We start from the raw sequence: 13,995 nt of genomic DNA, 5'->3' as shown, positions 1-13,995 counted from the left end.
AAACAGATACATGCTTGGCTTTAAACCACCAAGTGAAAAAACGTTATGCATGAAAGGAAAGGATATTTAAAAGATGGGCTTTTTAAGCGTCACAGTGGATTTATTTCAAAAGGAAAGAAAAAAAAAAGCAGGGGAAGTTAAAGTCTATTTTTATGTCCTCGTGCAAAAAAGGCCTTTCAGTTCTGTTTCGTACTTCTGTTTTGAAATTTCCACTGGATGGAAAACTCATCAAAACATTAATAATTGATGTATTCTTGGACAGAGAAACTTTAAAGAGACTTCAGACAATCTCATTAATTACTTGCTGTAATTCTGATAGGACATGATGCAAAAAGAACAACATGTAAATTAACTTGTGCACAAAATTCATGAAAGCCATGTGTCAGCGCTTATGTCCCTTCTGGGGTGTGTTCCTTCTGCTGTATCCCACTGGAGCTTGTTCAGTTCATGGAGCACCTTTAAGTGTTTTATGATGATATATTCCCAAAGGTATTGTTTGTAAATCTGTAGGTAATCTCAAGGTGGGTACTGGTAATCAATGGGAGCCTTAGAATGCTGTGTTATACTTTGTAAGTGTTTATTTTAAGACATGACATGATGAATTATAGTGGAATAAAAGGCTGGAAACAGAGGTTTTTAGGTGTCTTGATCTATAATTGGATGCCAGAGATAGAAATCAGTGAGGAGTATCGGAGCTTTCCTGTTGTGACTACGTAGTTATGTATTGTACTGAAGTCTGTTCTACAGTGCTTGTTATTTATGTAAATTAGAATAGTTTCATTTTACTTACCAGTTATATACAGCCTCGTTGATATCGAGAGACAGTATTCTTTGTGAGTATGTGTGTATAAATGTATGTATTTCATGTCAGATAACGTACTTTGCCTTAAGAATGCTACATTCAAAATTCAGGAGCCTGCAGTAACTGTAGTATCTCCTATATTTAAATAGAAGATATTTTGATACAATGGTGTGGCAAATGTTGAATAACTGAGACTTTTACTCTACAGATATAAATGGGGTGTTGTCGTGGTTTAACCCCAGCTGGCAGCTAAGTGCCACACAACCGCTCGCTCACTCCCCGCCAGTGGGATGGGGGAGAGAATCAGAAGGGTAAAAGTGAGAAAACTCGTGGGTTGAGATAAAGACGGTTTAATAGGTAAAGCAAAAGCTGCGCATGCAAGCAAAGCAAAACAAGGAATCCATTCACTCCTGCCCATCGGCAGGCAGGTGTTCAGCCATCTCCAGGAACGCAGGGCTCCATCATGTATAATGGTTACTTGGGAAGACCAACGCCATCACTCCGAATGTCCCCCCTTCCTTCTTCTTCCCCCAGCTTTATGTGCTGAGCATGACATCATATGGTGTGGAATATCCCTCTGGTCAGTTGGGGTCAGCTGTCCCGGCTGTGTCCCCTCCCAGCTGCTTGTGCACCCCCAGCCTACTCGCTGGTGGGGTGGGGTGAGAAGCAGAAAAGGCCTTGACTCTGTGCAAGCACAGCCCAGCAGCAACTAAAACATCCCTGTGTTATCAACACCGCTCCCAGCACAAATCCAAAATATAGCCTCATACCAGCTTCCATGAAGAAAATTAACTCTATCCCAGCCAAAACCAGCACAGGTGTGAATGCATATACTTGTACATAACTATAAATGGCACCCGTGTTTTCAAAAATGAAGAAAAAGAAAAAAAAAGAAAAACAGTATGTGCTTCTGGAACACCCAAATGTGTCTGTAGGCAGTATATGGTGAACCCATGTGAGTCATTCATTAACATCTCAGCCTGTTTCACTGCAAATTCTATGTCTGAACCTAGAATTATGCTGATTTAAGTAAAGACCTTGGAAAAAAAAAAAAGTCATTGTTGTACATAGTCTTTCAATCAAAGATCTCAAAGGCCATTACCACCATGGGTTGCTTTACTGATGGGGCCACCAAGGCATCAGGAGATGATGTGACTTACGTTAGTCCCCTCCATGTGTGGTGCCAGAGATGGAAAGACTGTGTGGATCCCTCTGTTTTGTTTCTGCATGAATCCTACTTCTGCATGTTCACAGACACATTTGGAGTGGCTGTGATACATTAAAGATATTTAAAATTGGAAATGTGCTTCAGAGTCTTCTAAAATCAGATTAGCTAGAAAGGATTTTAAAGAAAATCACCACTTAGTTGTCACTGTAGATTTGCTATTTTTTATCATAAGAACATCTGAATTCCCTCTGCAAGATTAATATTACAAGGAAATCTGAGAACATGTTTCATAGGGAGTCTATGGGCAGATGATTTTATTTAGAAAGCTCCCTCTTTCTGAAAAATATTTTTTTATTTTAGAATAATTATGACATTTCATTTATAACTGAACACAGAATGAAAAATATATCCAGGTCAGTATCTTAAATTTTTTAAGTACATTTAGTACTTAAGCAAGAAAAAACATTTTGATGGATAATAAAAAGAAAGGCAATTTGAAATAAAATATTAAATGGCACATGTATGCTCTGCATTTCAAACAACAGCTGAATTGGCTCAAATTGACACAATAATGATCCTTAGAATGTAGATTGCAGTCAGTTGCCTCAGCCGTATAACAAAGATTCCAAGTCAGTAGGAAACTTATCAAAATTAACAAAATTTATCTCATGCCATTGTTGAGAAGCGATAAGATTTTTTTCATCACCATAATTAAAAAGCATGTAGTATTTCTGATGGTTGACTATTCCAAGCTTTTAAGGGAAAAAGGTGATGAAATTTAAAACAGGAAATTTATTTTTTCTACTAAAGATAAGTACCTTGAGCTATGACTGGAAATGTATTTAGGTTTTAATTTTCCATAATAACCTAGATCCTGCATAGATTAAGAATAGCAAAATAATGTGTGCCAGTATGATTGTGAAATGAATTTCTACTTTTCTAGTCTAGATAAGCCCTCTTCCATCTGTCCAAAGAGCAGTGCCATATTGAACACATCCCTAACGAAACCCCTCTGCCTGCTGCAGCCATGTTAATCTCTCTCCTCCCTGCACTTGCACAAACCATCTGCAAAAAGTGGGCCCTCCACCTCCCAAAATTGAACACCTTTGTCCTCTTTGCTGCTTCTGTCTTGTCAAGTATTGGGTTTCCCATTTTTTCCCTCTCAGGTCCGTGTTCTCACCCTTGGTTCTTGGGTTCTTGTGCTCCAGGGAATCCCTTATGATGAGGACCCTTCCCTGGGAACTCTGGTGAGAGGAAAAACTTGCATCTCTCTAGTGGAAGCCAGAGGGGTGCAGCTGTGGGAGCCCATCTGCTTCCAACAGCTTTGGGGAGTGCTGCATGTTAGAGCTCAGTCTCAGAGAACAGTTACATCTCGTGTTGTCTCTTTCCATCCAGTTTTGGTACCAAACATTTTTTATTTTGTTAATTTTCCCTACTACCCCCTCTCTCTCCCCTTTCTAACTAATAATGCAAACTGAAAATATTAGGAATTTTTCTAACTCACAAATGGCAATTGAGTGATTTGCCTTTAGTTTTATTTAGACGGTGTCTGTCATTTGTTCTTTGGAAACTTTCCTGCTCTTACTGTTCTCCCCAGATACTGAAATCCATACCGTAGGTCACATAACCTTTTCTTTTGGCACTCCTTCCTAAACTTGCACTGTACCCATCTGCTTTGTAGCCCTCCTGGTTTTTGAGCTTTTCTATAATCTTCTCTTCTTGACAGAGGTTTGGAGTCCAGACAAACTTCAGAATTAATGATTACTGCACAAGCAACGCTTACTTCCATCTATTTAGGCATCTGTGGACCTTTTTTTGTACTTCAGTGAAATCTGCCAACTACTGTTGCATTTTGTCTTCAGGAAAAGTATTTTACGTAAAGAGAAGCCACCTGCCTATTTCTTTGGCAGGGCAGACCAGCTGCGTTCATTTAGGACTTCTAAGCTGCACAGGCAGCTTTTGTGTTGTACTTGAGTCAAGGCAGGTTTGGCAGATATGAATTTGGACACAAACCCACAGGCACATAGCATGTGCTGCCTGTTCTTTCTTGCCTTAATCTCATTATATTGACTGATATTTACACTCGGGGTTCTTGGGGTAAATTATGAAATCCAAACTGTGACAACACCTGGAAACAGACATAACAGAAACATGAGAGAGCATAGCTATCCCTATGGGAGGCTGTTCTGCCTTAGGTTTTAAAACCATAAAATGACAACCCATTCTTTACTTAGGAAACTTGTCTAACTTTGATGCCTGATATGTTTTATTCCTTTACCAAGTTATTGTGCATTTCAAGACAAGGTGGGATCATTAGGATTATATGGTTGGTCTTTCTATATGATACAGACTTCAGTTGAGTTCGTGCAGCCAACCAAGTAACTCAGGAGATTTCATGCAATGTGAAAGTGGTAGCTGATCCACTACGAGGAAGTAGGGTGTAAGACTCAAGGGACGATAGCTGGCAGACATTAGCGTCAGTGCTGGCACCACACTGAGCACATTATACATATGAAGGAAGTGATACGTATAGGGAAGTGATCGTGCCCCTGTACTCGGCACTGGTGAGGCCGCACCTCGAATACTGTGTTCAGTTTTGGGCCCCTCACTACAAGAAGGACATCGAGGTGCTGGAGCGTGTCCAGAGAAGGGCAACGAGGCTGGTGAGGGGTCTGGAGAACAAGTCTTATGAGGAGCGGCTGAGGGAGCTGGGGTTGTTTAGCCTTGAGAAAAGGAGGCTGAGGGGAGACCTCATCGCTCTCTACAACTACCTGAAAGGAGGCTGTAGCGAGGTGGGTGTTGGTCTCTTCTCCCAAGTAACTGGCGAAAGGACGAGAGGAAATGTCCTCAAGTTGCGCCAGGGGAGGTTTAGATTGGATGTGAGGAAAAATGTCTTTACTGAAAGAGTGGTTAAACATTGGAACAGGCTGCCCAGGGAAGTGGTGGAGTCACCATCCCTGGAAGTATTTAAAAGACGTGTAGATGAGGCGCTGAGGGACATGGTTTAGTGGGCATGGTGGTGTTGGGTTGACAGTTGGACTCGATGATCTTAGAGGTCTCTTCCAACCTTAATGATTCTATGATTCTGTGAAGCACAGTCTTAGTTGAGTTATATCCTCAGTAAAATCTGTCAGGTATACTTTGTCCCTTGCTTCAGAAATAGTCATTTAAAGGCTTATTAACCATTATTTGAATGAATGCTAATATACAGTAAAATGCTGAGTAAATGCATAAGAAACAAATGGTAAAATGCACTGAGTTGCAACCCCTAACAAAATTACTGCCATCCAGAGTCTTTCTGCATATTTTTTCTTTATATCTTTTGTAGAGAGAAGATCAAATTCACCTGTAGGTCTCTATAAAACTCTGTGACCGAGAACAGGAATGATCTCAGCCAATACCTGTCTGGCAACAGCTGGTTACCTCCAAAGAAACTTCCCTCTCCCTTTCCCAGAGCTGCCCAGCTCCTTCCCTTGTGTGTGTTGTTTTGTTTCCTGCAATGCATATGGATCTGTGCAATGCTAGACAGAGCCTATGCACTGTAGTCTTAGAGCAACGTGGATCCTAGGCCAAGACATAGTCCTGGAAGGGATTATGGGGGTTCCCACTGTACGATATAAATTTGATCTTGTATGCTGTTTGTTATCTTTCAAAAAGCCCCATGATCACTAAAGTCTTCACCTGCTGGATATCTAATTTTCCAGCATTCAATTTCTTTGGCTCCATTTCACCTGCTAATAAAATTTTTCAGTCTTGATTTCACTTGCTGGCTCTTCTGGCTGTTCACATCCATCCCTGAGCATAAGTTCAGAAGGGAACAGGAGCCAGCTTTCACAGTAGTTTACTTCACTGTTATTTACAACTCACTTGAGTTTCCCATTCCAGGTTCATAACATTAACAGAATCTTTCAAGTGAATTAGCTGCCTGCGTGAAGGTACAAGATGTTTTATAGCCCCTCACTGACTTACAGCTGACACTCAGATGTGAGCTTCTTTATTAGAAATAAGAGTTACAGAGATCTTGAGGTACATTTGAAAGAAAGGGAACAGTAAGAAAAATTTCAGCCGCTTCTGTTCATAAGCTGGAATCCTATAATGTCTCATGCTTAGTGAGCTTTTGTTTTTCTTTTCCATATATACCTAGCTTTCAAACTGCACATCACTTCATTTTAAGGAAAGGCAAGCACTAAGCTGTCCTGCGCACCCTGCCTTTTGGAGCTGAATTCCATTGTTTCTCTTGATATTTTTGGGATTCAGGAGCCAAAACCACCGGAGCAGAATCATCACTGTTGACAGCCTTTTCACACTTCAGTGGCCCAGGTCCGCACTAAGCCACTGTGGTATCTCTGTCTCTTGTCAAAAAAATGGCTGACAGTATTGTCATACTGCACAGTGTCAGTCCAAACCGAGGCCTGAGAAGGAGGAACAGCAAACTTTCTGCTTACATGATCTGTAGAAGTGACAGTTTCATTTGCCTTTTCCTACCTACATCTCCTCTACCATATACCTTCAGTATTAGTCTGCTCGTAGATCCACTTACACTGTCATATCCAGTTCTCTGCTCTTCCAGCCTGCTCTGAACGCTGAAGCAGAGCCAAGTCCTGTTGCACCTGGTATCCCTGGTGCCCAATCTCTAGTACGTGCCTTAAAGATCTGGTCTCCCCTACTCCATTATAACCGCTTTCTTTCTGCACTCTCAGACACTCCCTCAGCATCCAGGAGTCAGAATTACCTTTTTTTGATGCCTTTCTAGATCATATCTGACCTCTCATCTCATCCATCCTCACTCTCTGTTCATCCCAGTTGTATGGCTGCCACCTTTTTTCCTCATGAAATGAGGTAGATATTCCTTTTTCTTGATTTTGAGCTCTGTACAGATCTGCCCTGTGCCCGTGTGACTGTTCTTCCCATCCTACCTCATCCCTCTACCCACTCTTCTCGCCTTTGCTCCTCCTCCTACTTGCACCATCGTTTCTCTTGCAGCCTGCCTCCTACATTTGCTTGTTCTTCCCAAGCATCTTTACTCTTGTTCAGATCCCTCTTACCAGCCCACTCTCTTTGTGTTGATAGCTTCTGCTCCCAGGATAGAACTTTCTTTCCCTCCTCCTCATATGCCCTTCCTCAGCCCATACTTCAAAATATCAGCTCCTACGTGATTCATTTGCCATATAACATTTATTTTCTTTTGCTTGATTCCTCATTTCCCCTCTCCACCTCCTTCAACTGGCAAACAAAATTTTCTGGTTGGCATTAAACAGGATGACTTTAGGTGTCAAACACTGAATTAAGGCCAAGAAAGCAGCATTCAAGGCTCAGCAGCACCATTTTGTAGAAAATCTCAGCAGCAGCAGCAAAAAAAAGATACTTAGGATCTAGATATGAAATTATTGTAGATGTACAATTGCCTGCACAGCAGCTGCTGCAGCTTGGGTAGGCTCTTTGGCCTAATTCACAAGCAGGCTGCAATGTAGGCATGAGATGGCTGGACTGCTACTGTTGTTATTACTGCTGCTATTACTTTTCATCTGCGTACCTCTTCTCTACACCTCTTCTCTTTCTCCAGGATTGAAGATGAAAATGTCTCTCTCTCTTCGGTCGTGTTATCTGCTGGTGTTGCAACATGATAAATCCAGGAAGCAGCAAATGCAGCAGTATTGCAGCAGTGGGAATTTGGGTATATTAAGTTGCTACTTTAGGAGGATCCTTGCCTAAGGAGTATGTGGTCTAGACTGTGGTCGCTGTGTCTGCATGAAAAACAGACCTGGATGACATAGTCTGTATATCTATTATAGCCTTGTGATAGTAGCATGGAGCTCAGCACAAACCCAGTATTTGCTCACGTGCTGAAGTTAACTCTTGCGCTGCCTCCACTGCTCTGATAAGGATATCTCAGGTATCTCATTTAATACTAGATTGGGTTCACTACCAGCATTATTTCCCCTCCCATTCTCACGGCAGCAGGAGCATCTATTTCAGGTGAAGAATGAAGAAATGTGCTTTCTAGGCTCATTGTCAATCAATAGCTTTGTTGTGTCTTTCTCTCTCATTAGTACTCTGGGATCAGTTGACCTTCCTTTAGTAATAGGGAGCTGTTTCTTGGCCACCAACCTTGTATGACCTGCAAGGAAGGAGCATGGCTCCTTCCAGGGAGTCAGCCAGAGTGTGGCTGACAATGAGGCATGTGTGCAGCTTTCCTTGGAACAGTGTGGGCACCTGAGAAGTCTGCTGCTTTTGCTAATGCAGACCTGTGCACTGCCACTGTTGCTGCTCTCATGACCCTTTTGCTTTGGTACAACTTCTCTCTCATGCCACAGCAGAACAGAGCAGAGCTCAGGGCTTCTCTTGCAGCAGGGCTTCTCTTCTCTCAGGGCACGTGAGGGATGCTAAGGTCTGTTTAGAATCACAAACACTGGGAAGTACAGTGAATAAACATAAGAAGTGCTGTCGGTTCTTCCCACCAAAAATCTAGCAGATGAACAGAGTAAGCTCTAATCAGCCATTCTTCTGGGTCAAAAGGGAATTAAACAAGTTCATGGCCAAGTGAGCCTCATTTATGAGACAATTCCTGACAAAGGCCCAGTGCAATTGGCTCTTACCACAGCTTAGGAGATAGGACACTTTTGTCTGATGCAGTACAAGTTTCACCGTAGATGTCAATGCCTGACCAGTCTGTGAAAGCATCCAAAGTCCTTTTATAGACTTGAAAAATATACATCTGTAGTTAACAGAGCTGCCTAATTACAGCTCTTCCTGAAGAAAAATAAATCATTTTCCGTATACCCAAGTCAAAACAGTTAGGGACTCAAATTCAGACTCTGGGACCATTTCCAAATGGTCCAGTTTGAAGTACAGAAAATGCTGGGATTTTGAGGCATTGGCTGTACAGACAGAAAAGGAAATGTCTTAATGAGATATGCAAAGCAGCATGGTCTCTGGGATAGGGCACCAGATTGGGATTCAGGAAACCTGGGTTGTTATCACAGCTCTGCTATTGCTTCTTTGCCTTCATGTGCTTTAGATTCCATTCTAGCCATCTGTTTGTCTCACTTAGAAGAGCAATGTACCCAACCTTCCTGTACACACTTTGCCTGAGAAATTTGGTGATGTTCCACCTCTCGCTGTGCCTGACTCCTTCCTCTCTTCCCCTAACCCAGCACATGGGATAATTGTCACTCCTTCATCAGCCCACACTTGGAGGCAACTTCACTCCTTTCTTCCTTCTCCCCTCCGTTGGTGGCTGTGCTCCTCGCCCTGGCAGAACTGGTCCTGGGCTAACAAGCCCTGCTAGACCTGTCCAACTGTCCAGAGCCACTCAGGTGCAGTCTTAGCCCCTGTTCCCGGTCCTGGCAATGTGAGATGGAGCCCCGTGGACTGAACTTGCATCCCAAGGAGTTTATCAGCTCATGTCCTGACTGCCTGTACTGTCCTTTCCTCTTTAATTGGAACCACTGATTTGAACTGGGGAGCATCAATAACGGAGCATAAACCCTTCAGTGCCTTCCAATGGCTAACAGGACAGGTAAATATTTAGCTGCAGCTGCTCCTGTGTGGGGAGCCTGGTGAAAGCTGGCTGCCGACAAGAGTACGAGGAGCACTGGTTGCCTGGGAGGCAATCCCTCTCTTGAATGATGATGACTCTCTGCTAGAGACCTGTCTTGGACACTCATGCCTAAGGGGCAAAAAGGAGTACAGTCGGGAACAGCCATTTCCCTGTGCTCGAGTGGAAATTATTGTAGATTTAATGATAAAAGCAATGCTTCTCAGCGTCCCTCCCACAGCCAAGTGGAAAACCTACTAAGAGAAACAGCACCACAGCACAGAGGTTTACCCAGGCAGTTTTGTAGAAGTGCTGGATCTCAGTGTACTTGTGGAAACATTTGTTGTTTCCTTCATATGTCCATTGTCGACTCCCCTGACAGTTCAACCCTCTGAAAGATTTGCATTTTCCTGTCCTGGGGATGATGTCCATAGACGTAAATGGGATGGAGGGATTTTGTTTTGATCAGAATCCCCCAAATGTAGCATCATGGCTGTCAGAGCAAACTAATGTAACGTATTCTTTGATTGTTTTAATCTTTTCTATTACTGTCACTTACAAATGCTGTTAGACATCTTCCTGAGCACACACGCATGGGAATGTTCACAGGAAATTGGGAAGTACTTTGTGAATCCTTGCAAAATTTCAAATAATTATGTTTTTGCAGCCTGACAATCAATGCAATAAATTCAAACAGACAATATTTTTAATAGCTCATAAAAAATAAAATTCTTCTGATTCACTTATATCACATGCCTTTCCATTAGAAAGAGCGGAAAGGGCTTTGCATTGAACTTTAAATGTTATTGTCATGACTGTAGGAACCTGCACTTACTCTAAATTCATTCCATTGTTTGTAGTTTGAAACAAGGTCAAGACCACCTCAGTTCTGATTACTGTTAGCTGAGGATCTGTCTCTAAATGTAAATGTATCTAGTAAAACCCTTCTCCAGCATCTACTTTGACTATTTCTCCGTAACTGTTAAATCTGCCAATAAGCCTCCACAGTCCAGGAATTCTAGCTATGACATGTGAATGAATCAGAGGCTGCTGGAATCAGGAATGGGGCCAAAGAGACTGTAGAGATAGCTATTATTTAAAGGTAATTGGGTGGAATGGGCAATGGAACAAGCTGAAGAAAAATAGAAGCCCCTCAGGATGTCCACACTCTGCCTTTCACCCTGCAGCTGAGGTCCCAGGTTCTTGGTGCAGTAAATCTGCTTTTCTACTTCTCTCAAGAAAGAGCCTAAAAACTGCTTACATTTTCCCTTCTAATGCAAAACTGTGTACTCCCATCCGTGCTAATGTGAGAAGGACTGAGAGACGGTCTGTTTGGGTTGCCTTCCTGTGCCTGCGTTGGATATAATGTATGCTTTCTGGAAAGAAAAACTGAATAGAAAATTTTAAATGTTGGCTACTTAGGAAGTTAAGCATCTCACTGCAATCCGGCACTGAAGAACACCTTTAATGAGAAACAGAGAGCTTTCCACTACATCATAACATGCACAAGTGGGAATTTAGATACCTAGTTTTAGCTCTCCTGAATCTAGCTGTGAGGAATCAGAATGAAGGCATTTATTTAATAATTTAAATAATAATTTATTTTAATGTTTTTTTAAATACTTTGAAAATTTGTATTCTGCAGAGTACTAGCCTATATGCATGATTTGATTCCCATTCCCCTTGTCCCCCCTCCCTCATTCATTGTCACTAGCATGTTCCTTCTTTCTTGTCTGTAGTAGCAGAATCTAGGTTGAGGTGAGATGTTTGGGTGGAGGCTAGATCTTGCTTTAATTGAAAAGGCAAAACCAGAGAAGGACTTTGATACCGGTTGGCTACTTGTGGGCTAAAATGTAAAATACAGAAGATACAGTAAATGGACGGCTAAAATCATCAGACTGTGTGTTATAATCAGGAAGCAAAGAAAGCAACAGAAGATTTTGCATGTTCCTATGAGTTATTGGCAGGTTATATAGGTCTTTGGTTAGAGCCAGGTACCATTCGTGATTCTACTGATGATTCACCTAGCCCTTGAGTATGATGTTTCTGTGCTGTGCTTTCCCATCTGTGAAAGTGAATTATTTATATTCATTCCCCAGTGTAAAAGCTTTCAGATCCACAGGAAAAAAAAGTTGTACAGGGCCTTTTCCCAAGTCCACCGAAGACACCAAAGACAACAGAAAGACCCTTATAAAAGACTGTAGGTCCCTGAAAGTACAGCATAGGACTCATTGTACAACTGCAGTCAGTGCTGTGGGGGTTAACTCACAAATTAGTAATAAAATATTTAGTCTCCTGATGCATTTTCTGTGAACAATGGGTAGATACTGTTCACAATACATTATATCAATAATAATAATTCTGAAAATGTATTAGTTATCCCTGTTTTAGGGTTTAATGGAAGCAGCTTATAATTTCAATTCTATGAAGAGAGAATAAATAATACTTCCATCTGTAATATGTAACATACAGTGTATTGCAAAATGTTTTTAGAAATATTCAGGCTGTTTTGGGATTACGTGGTCATAGGTGTTACAAATTATTTTGCAATTCTGTAAGCATTACTTCTTCATTTAAATTTGAAATTTTTCAGAAACTTTACCTCTACCATCCATGTGAATATAGCGGGTCTTCTCTTACAGTGCCCTTTGGAATGTGTAACGGAAAAAGAAGGTGTCAGACTTCTTGTTGGACCAATAACCTTTTCATGGATCCTTACCTAAGCAAAATGTCAAGCGTGACCATTAAGTGGGCAGGATCCAGAGTGTACCGAGGCTGTGATTTGGGGGGTTCTGGTTCAGAGTCAAAATGTGAAGTACTTTTGTGATCCAAACACAGTTTGAGAGGAAGATTTTTCGTTGGTCTTGAGTGAATACAGTGTCTGTTTTCTGCCCGTGAAGGTTACAGCAGAGTTAGATGCCTGGAATGAAGATCTGCTGAGACAAATGAATGATTTCAATACCGAAGACCTCACTCTGGCTGAGCAACGTTTGCAGCGTCACACTGAGCGGAAGTTGGCCATGAACAACATGACCTTTGAAGTCATCCAGCAAGGGCAAGATTTACACCAATACATCATGGAGGTCCAGGCTTCAGGTGAGCAGAACAATTTGATCTCTATTTTACATGAGAAGAAAAAAAACCCCCAAAACCAAGAAAACCCCAACCCCCCAAAAATGCATATCAAGCAACAATACCCCAATACATACCAAATACATCAGCTTTTAACATAAGTAAGTATGGGCAATACCTGTCTCTCCACTCCCAGAAGTGTTCCACAAGTTTTGGGAATTCTTTGGTTCAGGATTATGTGTCAAAAATTGCTGTGTCTTTGAGACTGAAACTCATTGAGGAAATAAAGCTGACTTTCAAGTTTCATTCAGAAAGTTTCACAACTGCAGGATGGAGTTTGTGATCAGTTCCAAAGTGGATGGAGAGGGGAGGGCAAAACAAGTTACACTGGTAGGTCCTTGTCCTTGCACCAGCTCACAAACTAGCACTGCAGGGAATCATGACTTACAGATGCTTTAGCTGGCCGGTCAGACCTCAGGTCTGGATGAAGTCTAGTCGTTCTAGACTCCTAAGCTTGTTAACCTTTCTGCAACTACACTTTATTGAGAGGCAAACTGACCAGATGTGCTGGCTTCTTTCTCTGCAGACTTGAGTACCTTTTCCCTGTGCTCGTTTCAGGGTGCAGACATGCCCAAGGGAGGAGTGAGGGGAGAAATAAGCTAGTTATCCAAGAGCCCTCTGGGAAAGAATCAAATATGAGAGCCTTGAAACCAGTCATGAAATGGAACTGTTGTTTCCAGCCAGCTCTAATTGGAACTATTTTGTATAAAAAGGGAATATGATAAACCATACTGGAATTTTCCTTTTCAGCGTGCACTTGAAAATTAAAGGTAGCAACTTGGATGTAAAAAAACCCCTTTGGCATGTGCTCTTAAATGACAGACTTGATTCATGTTGATAGGGAGTCTGTCTGATACTTTTACTCTGCTTCTCAGCAGTAGGATCCTATTTCTAAGACATTCTATGAATCAGGATTTTTGTATCCTTGCATTTTGCATTTGGAAAAGAAATATCATAATTCAGATTAATCACTGTGTGAAGTCCAGAAGTGAATGCTGCTTCTGAAATGTTTTAACCTTTTTTTTTAAAGAGTGCAAAGCAAGAGCAATTCCTGTTCTTTCCCTCCCAATTTGCACTTTCAAAACAAAAAGGATTTTATGGTTTTATTCTTTGGCAAACATTTTACCTCTAGACACCCACCTTTAAAAAAATCTGGCAGTATTCAGCCTGATTTGGCAAGCTTCACTCAGCAGAGGCTTAAGGACTGCTACAAGAGTATGTTGTGAACTAGACAAATCCGGTGCATTGTGTGAACCATGTGTGTGAGATCTGCCCACACTACGCCTGGTCCTGTGCTTCAGCTCACTTGCTTTCTGGGATAGAAAACTTGTCCTAATACATCAGTTAAAATGCCCC

At 41.7% G+C, this 13,995-nt stretch overlaps 1 protein-coding gene across 1 annotated transcript in view; it reads left to right on the top strand.

Annotated features, from left to right (window-relative positions):
* The window catches only part of KALRN (kalirin, RhoGEF kinase), a 368,140-nt gene that overhangs the window by 163,791 nt on the left and 190,354 nt on the right, over positions 1-13,995 (top strand). Inside the window, exon 14 of the mRNA XM_009327171.1 lies at positions 12,408-12,603. Coding sequence (XP_009325446.1) covers positions 12,408-12,603 — 196 coding nt within the window. The remainder of the gene's footprint in view (positions 1-12,407; positions 12,604-13,995) is intronic.

This window comes from Pygoscelis adeliae, unplaced genomic scaffold, assembly GCF_000699105.1.
Source record: "Pygoscelis adeliae isolate BGI_AS28 unplaced genomic scaffold, ASM69910v1 Scaffold227, whole genome shotgun sequence".
NCBI lineage: Eukaryota > Metazoa > Chordata > Aves > Sphenisciformes > Spheniscidae > Pygoscelis > Pygoscelis adeliae.
This window is presented reverse-complemented; position numbering and strand designations above follow the sequence as displayed.